Here is a 16,772-nt window from a genome sequence, read left to right on the forward strand (position 1 = left end):
AAGCACTTACGGAAAAATCATCCAATATTTACCAACTATGCCGGAATTTTGGCAATGTGAGATTACCTTTACCTGGTCGTGGTGTAGTGGTATGCTGCCTGGCCCTCACCTGACAGTCCCAGGTTCGATTCCCGGTTTAATGGTAATATACTGGATGATTTGTCCTGCGTACAGTACAGGTTTCTCTCTTCATTGCTGCTACTACTACTACTACTACTACTATTACTATTATTATTATTATTACTATTATTAAAAATGGCTTTGGTTTCATATCTATTCCCATTCGCATCTAGTGTGGTTGTGAAATATGCGTAAGAGGAGAGGAGAAACCAGTAATCGTACGTACAACTTAAGAAATTTTATAAAGAAGGCCTCTGGGACTTGCATAACTGATCTCTCTCTCTCTCTCTCTCTCTCTCCAAGCTCAAGAATGACAACAAACTTACAGACACTTTTCCCCTTCAACACAGCAACAGGGTCAGATTAGGTCAACTCAGGTAGGCTTTCAGTAAATTAGGTCAGGTCAGGCGAGGTCAGGTCAGGTCATTTAGGAATATGGTTACCTGTGAAAATTGTTGTTGATGATGATGATGATGAACCTAGAGAAATGATAGTCACAGTCTCAAAAAAATATAAGCAAACTAAGAATGAACAGAGCTAAAAATGTGTGTGTGTGTGTGTGTGTGTGTGTGTGTGTGTGTGTGTGTGTGTGTGTGTGTGTGTGTGTGTGTGCCAAAAGCTTAGCCAACACCCCCCTCCCTCCCTCACCTCCCTCCTCACCCCTACACTCTCCCTCCCCCACCCTACCCACCCTCACCCAAGCCCCCCTCACCCTACACCACCCTCACCCTACCCTACCCTCACCCTAGCCCCCTCACCCTTCCTCCCTCACCCAACCCCTCCCTAACCCTACCCCACCCTCACCCAAGCTCCATCACCCTAGCTCCTTCACCCTTCCGGATCTACCCTGGTGCCTCGCTGTCTCAATGCTGACTTCTTTAACCTTGGCCTCTGACGGGCATATTAATCCTGTCTCATCAGCATTTATGTCCTGTGTGTGTGTGTGTGTGTGTGTGTGTGTGTGTGTGTGTGTGTGTGTGTGTGTGTGTGTAGGAGTGTGCCAGACAATGAGAAAATATGTACACCTGTTGATTACTTGCACACCTGTTGATTACTTGCACACCTGGCATGCTTGTCGGTTAAAAGCTCCCTAACACCTCTTACTTACCGATTCATTTTTTATTTGGCTGGGTAATATCCCTTTGTTACTACTACTACTACTACTACTACCACTACTACTACTAAACACAGAAGAGGACAGTAAGGTGTACTAAGCAAAATAAATCGCTTAGCAAGAGATGTTAGGGAGCCAGCACGTCTTCCTTAGATCCCTAATTATGAGATATTTTTAAACACACACACACACACACACACACACACACACGCGCGCGCGCGCACACGCACGCACACACACACACACACACACACACACACACACACACGCACGCACACACACACACACACACGATAAGACGTCCTTGTACTAAAAAAATGATCACAAAGCATCTGTTGGATAAGATTGCGTGTGTGTGTGTGTGTGTGTGTGTGTGTGTGTGTGTGTGTGTGTGTGTGAGAGAGAGAGAGAGAGAGAGAGAGAGAGAGAGAGAGAGAGAGAGAGAGAGAGAGAGAGAGAGAGAGTGTCTTTAAATATTTACTTAAACATTCCATTGACGCAAGAGGACGTTCATTCTCTCTCTCTCTCTCTCTCTCTCTCTCTCTCTCTCTCTGTCAAAAAACATTTCCCCATACTCTCCCTCCCTCTCCCTCCCTCCTCCCTCTCCTAGCACCTCAGTCTCCTCCTTGTCTCCGTGCCGAAAACATCTCCTGTCCTCCAAGGTTGCATACCCCCGCTGTGCCGTCCCTTAACACACTTCTATGACAGTTTATTCTTACTAATTCCACAGGTATTTAACTTTCGTGGTTCAAGGCTGTGATTAAACTACTGGAATGAGACAAGGATAGATACGACAAAGGCTCTCCCCCACCCACCAAACCCTCCAGCTCACACCGGTAGGAAAAAGTGAGAAGGAACTAGAGAAACTGGCGAGGAAATTTTATAGGAAAGTGCGAAGGAGACTAACATAGCAAAATCAGGAAAAAGGAGAGCACTTTCAGCATGCAGTCCACTGGGTTCACGTTCACAAGAGCTAAGCCTGTATCTCGTTGTGTAAGAAAGCTTCCTAACACCTTTTCCTGAGCGATTTATTAAACTTATTGCACCTTACTGTTCTGTTTTACGTAAATCCTTCCAATATCGCCTTACTCTGCATAAACAACGTACAAAAGGATGTTAACCAGACATATCCAAAAATAAATCGCTAAGGAAGCTCCCTAACACCTTTTCCTATGCGATTTATTAAGCTTATTACAACTTACTGTCCTGTAACATAGACTTAAGATCCCCGTAAGAAAAACCCGCGCAACAGTGACCCTAGATCCCCTAACACCTCCTCTTTAGCGATTTATTTTTGGATTCGGCTGGTTAATATCCTTCTGTACGCTATTTATGCAGAGTATGGCGATATTGGAAGGATTTATGTAACACGGAATAGGACGGTAAGGTGTAATAAGCAAAATAAGTCGCTTAGGAAAAGGCATTAGGGAACTTCCTTAACGGGCCTTAGTTATGAGGAAGGAATGAGTCTCCTTGGTTACTAGTCAAATGTACCTCTGAACTAGGCGAAAAATGGCCGTCTGTTGCTAGTCACGAAGAAGTGCTATGGAGAGGATGTTGAGTCACAGTATTATGCTAGTCACGAAGAAGTGCTATGGAAAGGAGGTCGAGTCACAGTAGTTTGCTAGTCACGAAGAAGTGCTATGGAGACGATGCTGAGTCACAGTATTATGCTAGTCACGAAGAAGTGCTATGGAGAGAAGGTTGAGTCATAGTAGTTTGCTAATCACGAGGAAGTGCTATGGTTAGGATATAGAGCCATAGTAGTATGCTAGTCATGAAGAAGTGCTATGGATAAGATGATGGTGAAGGTGATGAAAATCTCTTATTGTTGTTGTTGTTGTTGTTGTTATTATTATTATTATTATTATTATTATTATTATTTTTATTATTATTATTATTATTATTATCATCATCATTATCATCATCACCACCATTATTATCATTGTTATTATTATTATTATTATTATTATTATTATTATCAGGTAAACGCCAGCCTCTGGACCCATCAAAACAGGGGACGAAAAAAAGGACCTGGCAGTCACATCGTATGGTTCTCTCCTAACAGGGTGGTGCAAAAATGGTGTCGAGGAAGGGAGAGGAGCCTGGTGGTGCGAGTGGGACGAGAGCCCCTGATGGGGGGTGGGGCTGGATGGTGACCATTGGCTGTTATTTCATTACGGTGAGAGAATTGGTCTTGAGTTTTTGCATATTATTTTTCTTAGTAAGAACAATAATGGCCCCCAGTCCCGTGCAGCCCTTAAATGGGCAGGGGGTGCTAAGAATCTCACGGTTGCCTCAATTACAATCTAATTCCTTTGTCAATGCAAAAAATACAATTAAAATTGGTAACTGGAATGTGAGAACGCTAAATCATGACGGTAAAATCGATGAGTTAGTGAAGGTTTTTCAAAATTATGGACTTGATATTTGTGCTCTGACAGAAACTAGATTAACTGGAGTCGATAAGTTGGATTTGGAGGAAGGTATACGTTTATTGATATCTGGCCGACAGGACGGAATGCATTATCAGGGAGTAGGATTGTTGCTGGGTTGTAAGGCAAATAAGGCTTTATGTGAGTGGGATCCTATAGATGAGCGATTGTTATACGCACGGTTTAAATCAAATCATGGCAACATCAGTCTGTTTGTGTGTTATGCACCTACTAATGATGCACTCGATGAAAGGAAAGACACATTTTATGAAAAGTTGCAAGAAGGAGTAGGAAGGGTACCTAGACATGATGTTTTGATCTGCGTTGGAGACTTTAATGCAGTAATGGGCTGTTCAAATGAGGGATTTGAGGCATGTATGGGTAAGATGGGAGTTGGTAGTAGGATGAGTGAAAACGGAGTAAGGTTTGGAAGCTTCTGTCTAGCAAATGACTTAGTCATCGGGGGCACACTCTTTCAGCATTGCAATATACACAAGACTACTTGGGTGTCGCCGTGTGGAAAATATAAAAATCAGATTGATCACATTGCTATCAGTAGGAGGCATAGAAGTTCTCTGCTAGATGTTCATGTTAAACGGGGAGCGGATATTGGTAGTGACCATCAACTCAGCATTGCAAAAATAAGGTTTAAACTTAAAAATCAGAAGAAGGAAAAATCTGGTGTTGGTAGATACGATATTGTTAAGCTTAGAAGGGAAGGAGAAGAAAAGGAGGAATTCAGATTAGAATGCAGAAATAGGTTTTTGGTGTTCGAAATGTTGGAAGAGGGGGAGAGAAGTGTAGATGAGATGTGGGAGGATGTGAACAAAGTTTTGCATGAGACTGCTGAATGTACGATTGGAAGGAGACATAGATTCAGAAGAAAGAAATGGATATCAGAGGAAACGTGGGATATGATAAAAAAGAGAGGTGAGGCTAAATTGAGGAGTGAGATGCAATGCGTTGATGAACGAGAGATTGAATTAGCAAGAGCTGCGTACTGGAGTTTGAATTCAGAAGTAAGAAGGTTAGCTAGGAGAGATAAAAGAAGATGTGTGGATGAAAAGGTTGCAGAGACTGAAATCTTAATAAACAAAAATGATGGACAGAGTCAAAGAATAGCATATGAATCAATTAGAGAACTGAGTGGTAATGCAGGTAAACGCAAGGAAATACCAGTTAGAGACAGGGAAGGAAATTTATTGACCAAAGATGGAGATATTAAAAATAGATGGAAAGAGCATTTTGAGACAGTTCTTAATAGACCAATACCACCAGAAGAGGATATACCGTCTGCTCAGGAAGATTTAAATATAGAAACAGGAGAGTTGAGGCTTGCAGAAGTGGAGAAAGCAGTAAAACAGTTAAAGAATAATAAGGCACCAGGGGAGGATGGTTTATTTCCGGAAATGTTTAAAGTGGAGGGGGATAGATTAATAATGATCTTGACCAAGCTATTCAATAAGATATGGGTGACGGGGTTACTACCATCAGTCTGGAAGAATGGTGTAATTGTTAAAGTTCCGAAGAAGGGAGACCTGAGTGAATGTGGTAATTGGAGGGGAATCTCTTTGTCACCGATAGCTTTGAAAGTTTTCAGTAAAGTGTTGTTAAATAGGTTGGAGCCGGTGGTTGAGGGTATTCTGAGGGATGAACAGGCTGGTTTTAGAAAGGGACGTGGTTGCAATGATCAGATCTTTATAGTTAGGCATTTGATGCAGCAAGTTAATGAAATGAGAGTACCGTTAAGTCTTTGTTTTGTTGATTTTGAAAAGGCTTTTGATAGTGTTTCGAGAGGGACTATGGGGAAGATCATGAGACATTATGGAATACCAGAGGAGTTTGTGAGGGTCATTATGAACATGCATGAGGACACATTTTGTAAAGTGATGGTTGATGGTTGTCTGAGTGATTCGTTTGAAGTCAAGTCCGGAGTAATTCAAGGTGGTGTTCTATCGCCTTTACTATTTATATTGGTCATTGATTACATTATGAAACGCGTTGGAACAGAAACCGGTGCAGGTATACTTTGGGGAGAGAACAGGAAACTTTTGGATTTAGATTATGCAGATGATATAGTTTTGATTTGTGATGGGCCAGAAGAGATGCAGAGAGTGTTGGACTGTTTGGTGAGTGAAGGTCGCAAGGTGGGTTTGGTTATTAATTGTGGAAAAACTGAAATAATCAATATGAATATGGAAAATGCGCAGGAATGTGTAATTGGAGGTATGGTTGTAAAGCAAGTTGATAGGTTTAAATATTTAGGTACTTATTTAGCCAAGGATGGTTCTTTGAACTTTGAATTCGAGGAAAGGTTAAAGAAGGCTAATCAGGCAATGGGAATGCTTAAAAATATTTGGAATAATAACAATTTTTCTGTGCATACAAAAATCAAACTTTATAAGGTAATGGTTAGGAGTATCTTAATTTATGGACACGAGTCTTGGTACAGCACAGCGACTATGGAAAATAAATTCTTGGTGTTTGAAAATAAAGCACTTAGAAGAATATTAGGAGTTAAGTGGTGGGAAAGGATACCAAATAGTAGAATTAGAGAAATAACGGGAGTGCAGCCGATCGATGAATATGTTAGATTCTCACGATGGAAGTGGCTAGGACATGTGTATAGGAGACAGGGAATAGTACGAGGTACACCAGGGTGGGTGGCACTTGGTAGGAGAGGTAGAGGAAGGCCAAAAGAGACGTGGGTGAGGACAATGAGACGGGAAGCTGGAGATGAATGTTGGGGAGATCTTGAGGAGTTAGCACAAGATAGGATGTGGTGGTGTGAGTTCATCGAGGCCCTATGCATCCCCGAGGGTGCCACAGGAAATGAGTGATTGATTGATTGATTTTTCTTAGTATTTTCTTATTTTTTCTTAATATTTTTCTTATTTTTTTTATTATTTTTTATATTTTCTTATTTTTTTTCTTATTTTCTTATTCTTTTTTTCTTTTTTTTTCTTTTTTTCTTATTTTTTCTTATTTTTCTTATTTTTCTTTTTATTTTCTTATTCTTTTCTTGTTCTTTCCTTTTCTTATTTTTTCTTATTCTTTTTCTTATTTTCTTATGCTTTCCTTATTCTTTTCTTTATTTTTTCTTATTTTTTTCTTATTCTCTTATTATTTTTTCTTATTTTCTTTCTTTTTCATTTCTAAGTCATATTCTTTTCTTTCTTATTTTTTCGTATTCTTATTTTTTCTTATTTTATCTTATTTTCTTTATTCTTACTCTTTCTCTTATTCTTCTTCTTTTTCTTATTCTTTTCTTCGCTTGTCTTGTAACAATCTTGCCTCTCAGTGTCTTGGTGGGTGCGGGAGAGCCCTCTTCTGTGCTATCCTTGTCTCGTATACTCATCGGAAGCTCCCTAACACCTCTTCCTTAGCAATTTGTTTTTGGATATGGCTGGTTAATATCCTTTTGTACGTATTCTCGAAGGGTAAGGAAGCTCCCTAACACCTCTTCCTTAGCGACTGATTCTTGGATATGACTGGTTAATATCCTTTTGTATGTTAAGAGTGAGGCGATATTGGAAGGATTTATATAACACAGAAGAGGACAGTGGGGTGTAATAAACATAATAAATCGCTTAGGAAATGGTGTTTGGGAGCTTCCCTAATCCTTCCCTAGTTTCATAGATCTCAGCAGTCCTTTCCCTCAGGGCCTCCTCTCCACCCTCTCACATTTCATTTATGTAAAGTATGTGGAATGAATCGCTAAGGAACAGGCATTACGAAATCTCCCATCTCAGCAGGCCATTCTCTTAGGGCCTCCTCTCCACCCTCTCACATTTCATTTATATAAAGTATGTAGAATGAATCGCTAAGGAACAGGCATCACGAAATCTCCCATCTCAGCAGTCCCTTCCCACAGGACTTGCTCTCCACCCTCTCACATTTCATTTATATAAAGTATGTAGAATGAATCGCTAAGGAACAGGCATCACGAAATCTTCCATCTCAGGGCCTCCTCTCCACCATCTCCCTCTGCTACTCGATCCTCTTCTCCCGGTTCCTGGTGGAGCGATCCGTCACCTCCACCACCACGAACTGGATCCTCAACCTCCACCTGTTTCTGCACAACCTGGCCGGCCTCTTCGCGGGGCCTCTCACTAAGGAATTCGGCTTCAGGAGGGTGTGTTTTACCGGCACCGTCCTCGCCTGCGTCTGCTTCCTCGCCCTCGTCTTCGTCAGGTCAACTCTATACCTCATGCTTTTCTTCAGCGTCTGTGGTGAGTAGGATTCATAACACCCTTTCCTTGGCGACTTATTTTACATTAGCGTTGTCTCTGTGTGCTTCTTCGTCCTCGCCTTCGTCAGATTAACTTGGTACCTCACACTCCCTCTTCAGCGTGTGTGGTAGGGAGTTATCAATCTGTGTCTCCCTCTGCCTATGACCTCCAGTCTTTTAAACGCAGTGTGTCCAGGCATCTCGAAATGAACGGATCTTGAATTTGGCTCTCTCGTGTTCAGTTAGTTTTTATTATTTATTTATTATTTATATTTAAGACAACTCCATCCTTAGGTGAGAAAAGAGGTTTGGGTGATGATGATGGTGATGATGATGATGATGATGATGATCATGAGGATGAGGAGGAGGAGGAGGAGGAGGAATGATGATGATGATGATGATGATGATGATGATGATGAGGAGGAGGAGGGGGAGAAGGAGAAGGAATAATAATGATGATGATGATGATGACGGTGATGATAATGATGATGACGATGATGATGATGATTTTCACTTTCTCTGAAGACCATGCTGCTGCTGCTAATAATAATAATAATAATACTAATACTAATAATAATAATAATAAACTCTATAATGATGAATATTCTCACTTTCTCTGATGAACGTAATGCAACTCTATCACTGACACCACCACCATCACCTTCTCTGCTCCCTCTGCTCCTTCCTCTGCTCCCTCTGCTCCTTCCTCTGCTCCCTCTGCTCCTTCCTCTGCTCCCTCTGCTCCTTCCTCTGCTACCCCTGCTCCTTCCTCTGCTACCCCTGCTCCTTCCTCTGCTACCCCTGCTCCTTCCTCTGCTACCCCTGCTCCTTCCTCTGCTCCCTCTGCTCCTTCCTCTGCTCCCTCTGCTCCTTCCTCTGCTCCCTCTGCTCCTTCCTCTGCTCCCTCTGCTCCGTCTCCTTCAGGCATCTTCGTGGGTACAGCGTGCAAGCCTTGTTACCTGCTCCTTGCCCTCTACTTCGACCGCCGGAGAGGCCTCGCTAACGCATTCCTGATGGCGGGTGTATGTTCCGGTCAATTTGCAGGTGAGGGAGTTAATGAGGTGTCCAGGTGTGTGAGTGATTAAGGTGCGAAGGTGGAGTGTTGGACATAGGTAAAGGGCTGTTGAAAGATATGATTAGAGAAAGAGAGAGAGAGAGAAAGACAGAGAGAGAGAAAGAGAGAGAAATACACTAACTCATCTAGCAAGTACGTGTGTGTGTGTGTGTGTGTGTGTGTGTGTGTGTGTGTGTGTGAGAGAGAGAGAGAGAGAGAGAGAGAGAGAGAGAGAGAGAGACAGACAGACAGATAGACAGACAGACACATACAGACAGACAGATAGACACTTAGACAGACAGACAGACAGACAGGCAGACAGATAGATACTTAGACAGACAGACAGATAGACACTTAGACAGACAGACAGACAAAAACTCAGCTAGTTAGTGAGTAAGTGAGTGAGTGAGTGACACAGTTAGGGACAAGCAGTATATTGGGCCGGGCCTGTGGGTGCGGCAAAATAAGAAAAAACAGAAAAAGTCCGTCTCAATGGGGGTAAATATCTATCTATTTATCTATCTATTGCCATACGCCTTAATCCCATGAGGGGTGGCCACAAACAAATCGCCTCCATGTCGCCCTGTCCCCCCGCCTTTTCATTGCCCCACTCAACATTATTCATCCTCCCAAAAGGGTAAACATCGCTAAACATCCACACATCTCCCCAGGCCCTCCTCTGATTCGCTACCTCTTGGACGAGTACACCCTGCACGGCGCTATCCTCATCATGGGCGGCATCCTCCTGAACAGCGCGGCCGGGGCTTGCCTCTTCCAGCCCGTCGAGTGGCACTTGAAGCCCGTCGAGGAGGAGGAGCAGGAGGACGCGGAGGTGCAGCTGAGGTGTGAGGAGGTGGAGAGGTGCAAGGGGGAGAGCGAGGAGGAAAGCCAGGATGAGAAAGTGGACGAAGTCTTGAGAAGGAAAATTGAAAGACAGAAGATCCTTTCCAGACGAATGAGGACTCAAGAGGTATCGTAAATCCCGTCTTATCGTATCTGTCTATCTACCTATCTATCTATCTATCTATCTATCTATCTATAGCCAGTCGCCTCCTTACAATAAATTTGCTGCTCTAGTGATTTTCTTCTATAATTTACTACCTATCTATCTATCTATCTACTTATCTATCTATGTATCTGCCATGGTGATAACTGGTGAATTATCATGAAATTCCTTTACTAGCGATAATTACTGGTATGGACGCACATTTATTGCTAACTAATAAAAAGGGTCATTTATCATGAGAATTAGTTATCATCCTTTATTCTGCCTTTATTTATCCACCCTTTATTTACCACCCTTTATTTATCACCCTTTATTTATCACCCTTTATTTACCACCCTTTATTTATCAGCCTTTATTTCCACAGGCCAGCGAGTGTTCAGGCAGCAGTTTATCTCTCGCTGTCTCCCACCTCGACCTCTTCACCCTTCCTTCGACCTCCATGCTTAGTATCAGCCACGAGAGCACACACGGCACGGATTCTTCTAGGGGACAATCCTTCTCCTTGAACTCTCGTGGGATCCTCAAGGCTGGTCTGCGCTTGGCTAGGAACGTTCTATCAGGTCCGTATCTTTAAGTCTTTGAGCCCTGTCCGTCTGTCTCTACTTAACGATAATCTGAAATGAGGTGCTCAACTCCCGTAGAATTTAACGACTTTTGCGAAGCCACACCACAGCACACAACATCATACCACACACCGCACCACAGCACTCCACACCACACACCACACCACACCACACCACACATCAAACTACACCATACCATGTCACACAGCACACCACACCACACCACACATCAAACCACACCACACCACACCACACAACACACCATACATCAAAGCACATTACCCTCTAACACTACACTACACCACACCACACCACACCACACCACCCTCTCACAACACACCTTCACCATAAATGTCAGGACTGATTAGCCTAGCCCCGGGCTCCTACGCTCCTGATGGGGTGCCACAAAACTTATAGTGCCACAGAGCTTACAGTGCCATAGAGCTTATAGTGCCACAGAGCTTACAGTGCCATAGAGCTTATAGTGCCACAGAGCTTAGTGCCACAGAGAGCTAACAGTGCCACAGACCTTACAGTGAGTGCCATAGAGTTTAGTGCCATAGAGCTTACAGTGCCACAGACCTAACAGTGCCACAGAGCTCATAGTGCCATAGAGCTTACAGTGCCAGAGACCTTATAGTGCCACAGAGCTTATAGTCCCATAGAGCTTATAGTGCCACAGAGCTCATAGTGCCAAAGACCTAACAGTCCCACGGAGCTTATAGTGCCATAGAGCTAACAGTGCCACAGAGCTTATAGTGCCACAGAACTTATAGTGCCATAGAGCTTACAGTGCCACAGAGCTTACAGTGCCACAGACCTAACAGTGCCATAGAGATAGTCCCACAGAGAGCTGACAGTGCCATAGAGCTTACAGTGCCATAGAGCTTATAGTGCCACAGAGCTAACAGTGCCATAGAGATAGTGCCACAGGGCTTAGTACTACAGATCTTAGTGCCACAGAGCTTAGTACCACAGAGATAGTGCCACAGAACTTAGTGCCATAGAGATAGTGCCACAGAACTTAGTGCCATAGAGAGCCAACAGTGCCACCTCTACCCTTCCAGACCTCAAAATTCTACGGTCCCTTCGCGCCATCATCATCGTCGTGGGCGGCATCACCTCCATTACAGGCTACATCAACTTCCTTGTCATGGTCCCGTTTGCGATTCAGGATGTGGGCTACTCCCTCTCCGATGCCGCCTGGTGCATGTCCATCGCCGGCATCACTAATTTCGTGGCCAGGCTGCTGACGTCCTCGCTGTCCGATTATCAGTGGTTCGATATGCGAGTCTTCTACATGACTGGAGCGATGATCATGGCCGTGACGTCTTTTGGTGAGCGATTTAGTTTGTTTGGGTAATACTCGTGACCTTCTTTCATCTCGCTTCTATCCACCCATTCATCTATCGTCTTATCTATGTATCTATATATCTCATATACCCGCTGACTGACTAATCTACCTACCTACCTACCTGCCTACCTACCTTCCTACATACCTGCCAAAGTACCCACCTCGCTACCTACCCACATATGTCTACCTATCCAAACATCCATCCCTCCATCTACCCAGCTATCATTCTGTTTATCTATCTATCAATCTATCTATCTATCTATCTATCTATCCATCTATCTATCTCCCACAGCAGTCGGGATCCTGAGACAGCTGGTGTGGATGCAGGTGGTGATGGGGGTGTGAAACTTAACCTTCTCTATCTAGCCACCTGTCTAATTATCTAACCATCTGTCTATCTGTCTATCCATCTGTCTATCTCCCACAGCATTCGGGTTCCTGAGACAGCTGGTGTGGATGCAGGTGGTGATGGGGGTGTGGGGGTACGGACTGGGTCAGACCATCTCCCTCTACGTGCTGATTATGCCGAAGTATATGGGACTGCACAACATGCCAGCCATTTTCGGCGCCCAGTCCCTCATCACGGCTGTGTTTTTCATCATCTCCGGCCCTCTCATCGGTAAATCCTACTCCTCAATTTGCTTCTCACTTTTTCCTGCACTGCTGGGCTCTACGGGGACGCCCTCACGTGGTGGCACTGATATAACTACGCGGCTCCACTGCCTGGTTATACAAACGTCCCTCACTTCCCTCCCTGTCTCCTCATAGGATAATAATAATAATGATGATGATGATGATGATGATGATGATTATAATAATAATAATAATAATGAAAATAGTAGTAGTAGTAGTAGTAGCAGTAGTAGTAGTAGTAGTAGTAGTAGTAGTAGTAATAATAATAATAATAATAATCATCATCATCATCATCATCATAATCATAATCATAATCATAATCATAATAATAATAATGTTTCTACTACTACTACTACTACTACTTAACAATACTAATATTTATATATTGCCTTTACAGGTGTGATTCGTGACGTGAGTGGTAGTTACAGAGTGGCCATGATGACTATTGGCGTACAGGTGTCCGTCTGTGTCCTAATGTGGTGTTTCATGCCCGCTGCCCAGGAGAGAGACAAGCAGAGGGAACAGGAGTGGTTTAGACAGCAGGAAGAAAGCCGACAGCAGCGGGTTAGACAGCAGGAAGAGAGCAGACAGCAGAATAACAGCTGTAAAGAGACGAGATAGCAGTAGAGAGCAGACAGCAGGAAGAGAGCAGACAGCAGAATAACAGCTCTAAAGAGAGGAGATAGCAGTAGAGAGCAGACAGCAAGAAAAGAGCAGACAGCAAAGTAACAGCTGTAAAGAGAGGAGATAACAGAGAAAGCAGACAGCAGGAGAGAGAAGTGTAAAAAAAGCAGACAGCAGAGAGGTAGACAGCAGGAAGAGAGCAGACAGCAGAATCACAGCTGTAAAGAGAAAAGATAACAGTAGAGAGCAGACAGCAGGAGAGGGAAGTGTAAAGAGAGTCAGTGGAAAGAGAGCAGACAACAGGAAGAAAGCAGACAGGAGGAAGACAGTAGACAGCAGGAGGAGGGCAGACAGCAGGAAGACAGTGCACTACAGGATAGAGGGCAGACGGGAGAAAGAGAGCAGACAGCAGAATAGTCAGCGTGAAGAGAGCAGATAACAGATAGAAAGCAGACAGCAGAAAGAGAGCAGACAGCAAAATAACAACTGTAAAGAGAGGAGATAACAGCAGAGAGCAGACAGCAGAGGGGTAGACAGCAGGTAGAGAGCAGACAGCAGAATAACAACTGTATAGAGAGGAGATAACAGTAGAGAGCAGACAGCAGGAGAGAGAAGTGTAAAGAAAGCAGACAGCAGGGGAGTTAGACAGCAGGAAGTGAGCAGACAGCAGAATAACAGCTGTAAAGAGAGGAGATGACAGATAGAGAGCAGACAGCAGGAGAGAGAAGTGTAAAGAGAGTCAGTGGAAAGAGAGCAGACAGCAGGAAGAGAGCAGACAGGAGGAAGACAGTAGACAGCAGGAAGAGAGCAGACAGTAGAATAGTCACCGTAAAGAGAGGAGGTGACAGATAGAGAGCAGACAGCAGAAGGAGAGCAGACAGCAGGATAATACGCGAAAAGAGAGCAGACAGCAGGAAGAGAGCAGACATCAAGAGAGACAGCAGTGTAAAGAGAGCAGACAGTGATTAGAGAGGAGCCAGGAACAGAAGCTTGTGGAAAGACAGCAGACAGGAGAAGTATATACAGTGCAGAGACAGCAGACAGCAGGAGCAAAGTCAGCAGAAGGAGAAAGAGTCAGTGAAGAGACAGCAGACAGCAGGAAGAGAGCAGACAGCAGAAGTTAATCAGTATACAGACAGCAGGAAGAAAGCAGACAGCAGAAGTTTAATTAGTGGAGAGAGAGCAGGAAGAAAGCAGACAGCAGGAGACAGCAGACAGACAGCCAAGAGCAGGAGTAGAGTGTAAAGACAGCAGACAGCAGAAAGACAGCTACGAGAAGCAGGAAAAAAAAAATCAATTGAGAGACAGGTTGAGTGTGGGTAAGGAAGCTCCCTTAACACCTCACCCTTAGCGATTTATTTTTGGATATGGCTGAGTTATATATTTTTGTAAATCTTATATGCGGAGTATGACGATAGTGGAAGGATTTATGTAACACCCGGATCGCAGGGTATAATAAGCAAAATAAATCGCTTAAGGAAAAGTGTTAGGGATTATTTTTGCCATGACAAGGTAAAAAAAAAAGTCTTGTGGTACGTAACAACTTTCTTTGATTTATTTAGCTTACAGGAGGATTTATTTAACTTAGTGCCCCTCGAATTTGGATGAGAAGCACCCTAACACATTTTCCTAAGCGATTTATTTTGCTTATTACACCTTATTCTTCTCTTCTGTGTTACTTAAATCCTTCCAATACCGCCTTACTCTGCATAAATAACGTACAAATAGGATATTAACCAGCCATATCCAAAAATAAATCGCTAAGGAAGAGGTGTTCGGGAGCTTCCTTAACCGACGAGAATGTGGGTCCAAATTATACGAATATTCTGAGAGAGAGAGAGAGAGAGAGAGAGAGAGAGAGAGTTAATATCCTTTCAATGTCTTTATTTATCAAGGAAGAAGGAACCAAAGGCCAGGAGAGAGAGAGAGAGAGAGAGAGAGAGAGAGAGAGAGAGAGAGAGAGAGAGAGAGAGAGAGAGAGAGAGAGAGAGAGAGAGAGTTAATATCCTTTCAATGTCTTTATTTATCAAGGAAGAAGGAACCAAAGGCCAGGAGAGAGAGAGAGAGAGAGAGAGAGTTAATATCCTTTCAATGTCTTTATTTATCAAGGAAGAAGGAACCAAAGACCAGGAGAGAGAGAGAGAGAGAGAGAGAGAGAGAGAGAGAGAGAGAGAGTTAATATCCTTTCAATGTCTTTATTTATCAAGGAAGAAGGAACCAAAGGCCAGGAGAGAGAGAGAGAGAGAGAGAGAGAGAGAGAGAGAGAGAGAGAGAGAGAGAGAGCAAATATACATCCCTTCCAATGTCTTTCTATTTTAATACAGGGAAGAAGGAACCCAAGGCTGACCAACACAAGATTACAGAGCCAAAGGCAAGATAAAGATTTAAGCATTTTCCTTAACATATTTCTTACGTCAACACCTTTCCTTAAGGGATTTATTTTTTTTTATCACACCTTACAGTCCTCTTTTTATTTTCTTAGTTGGAATTCTTGTCTATATTTACTTGTTTTGTGTGTTAAAGAAGCTCCCTAACACCTTTTCTTAAGCGATTTATTTTTTTTATCACACCCTATTTTTATTTTATTTTTTATGGGATTCTTGTCTATATTTAATTGTTCTGTGTCTTAAAGAAGCTCCCTAACACCTTTTCTTAAGCGATTTATTTGGCTTTTTACACTTTACAATCCTCTTCTGTGTCACGTAAATCCTTCTAACATCGCCATATTCTGCATAAATAACGTACAAAAAGGATACTAAGCAGACATATCCAAGACTAAATCGCTAAGGAAAAGGTGTTGGGGAGATTCCTTACCCTACAAGAATACGAATTTGAGTGTGTTTTACTGGTTTGATCATATTCAGTACAAAATATATTAGTGTACGTTTAAATAATACAGCACTCCGTTTTCTCTGGCGTATAGAAAATGGAGTGTTGAATTCTCCCTAACACCTCATCCTTAGCGATTTATTTGCAGATATGGGTGGTTAATATCCTTCTGTACGTTATGCAGTGTATGGCGATGTTTGAAGGATATAACACAGGCTAGGACAGTAGGGTTACAAGCAAAATAAATCGCATAGGAAGAGGTGTTAGGGAGCTTCCTTGTGCCGTAGGAGTAGGCTAATTGTCTGTATCGGTAGGCGCGAGGAAAACAGTATTATTGAACTTTTATCCTTGTCTTATTATTCCTCTCTCTCTCTTACCTTACGAATTAGTTCTTGTCTATCTGCCTCTTGCCTGCCTTAATCCCGCAAGGGGTGGCCACAGACAAATCGCCTCCATGTCGCCCTCTCCCCCAGCATTTCACTGAGAGAGATTGTTATTTGGTAGTGTTTATTTAAGTGTGTGTGTGTGTGTGTGTGTGTGTGTGTGTGTGTGTGTGTGTGTGAGAGAGAGAGAGAGAGAGTGTGGATGTGTGTGTGTGTGTATGTATGTGTATGTATGTATGTGTGAGTATATGTATGTATGTATGCATGTACGTAGGTGGTGATTACCCCCTACAAGGACCATCCCTTATCACCATCATATAACCACCCAGGCTAATGATAAGACAAGGATAGTAAGGCGTCCACGAGGGGGTCTGGCCTTATCATCTTATCAGGATGAAGGATGCATATAAGAAGGCAATTACGCTA

At 43.1% G+C, this 16,772-nt stretch overlaps 1 protein-coding gene and 1 long non-coding RNA gene across 3 annotated transcripts in view; both read left to right on the forward strand.

The window, feature by feature from the left end:
• Nucleotides 1–1,887: 1,887 nt before the first annotated feature.
• The window catches only part of LOC145400528 (uncharacterized), a 22,624-nt gene continuing 7,739 nt past the window's right edge, over nucleotides 1,888–16,772 (forward strand). Inside the window, exons 1-9 of the mRNA XM_080273048.1 lie at nucleotides 1,888–1,896; nucleotides 3,303–3,416; nucleotides 7,634–7,901; nucleotides 8,825–8,944; nucleotides 9,626–9,924; nucleotides 10,325–10,520; nucleotides 11,591–11,860; nucleotides 12,305–12,496; nucleotides 12,908–13,074. Of these exons, the coding sequence (XP_080129174.1) occupies nucleotides 3,315–3,416; nucleotides 7,634–7,901; nucleotides 8,825–8,944; nucleotides 9,626–9,924; nucleotides 10,325–10,520; nucleotides 11,591–11,860; nucleotides 12,305–12,496; nucleotides 12,908–13,074 (1,614 nt within the window). The 5' untranslated portion in view covers nucleotides 1,888–1,896; nucleotides 3,303–3,314. The remainder of the gene's footprint in view (nucleotides 1,897–3,302; nucleotides 3,417–7,633; nucleotides 7,902–8,824; nucleotides 8,945–9,625; nucleotides 9,925–10,324; nucleotides 10,521–11,590; nucleotides 11,861–12,304; nucleotides 12,497–12,907; nucleotides 13,075–16,772) is intronic.
• LOC145400405 (uncharacterized) lies at nucleotides 13,481–14,068 on the forward strand. Of its 2 annotated transcripts, none has more exons than XR_013897433.1 (3): nucleotides 13,481–13,498; nucleotides 13,870–13,956; nucleotides 14,053–14,068. It is a non-coding gene; the product is annotated as an uncharacterized LOC145400405 (long non-coding RNA). The 2 variants fall into 2 exon arrangements; XR_013897432.1 differs by having other exon boundaries at nucleotides 14,035–14,055.

Source organism: Coenobita brevimanus, chromosome 52 (genome assembly GCF_032717465.1).
Source record: "Coenobita brevimanus isolate Jiangsu-jjx chromosome 52, ASM3271746v2, whole genome shotgun sequence".
In the NCBI taxonomy this organism is placed as follows: Eukaryota; Metazoa; Arthropoda; class Malacostraca; order Decapoda; family Coenobitidae; genus Coenobita; species Coenobita brevimanus.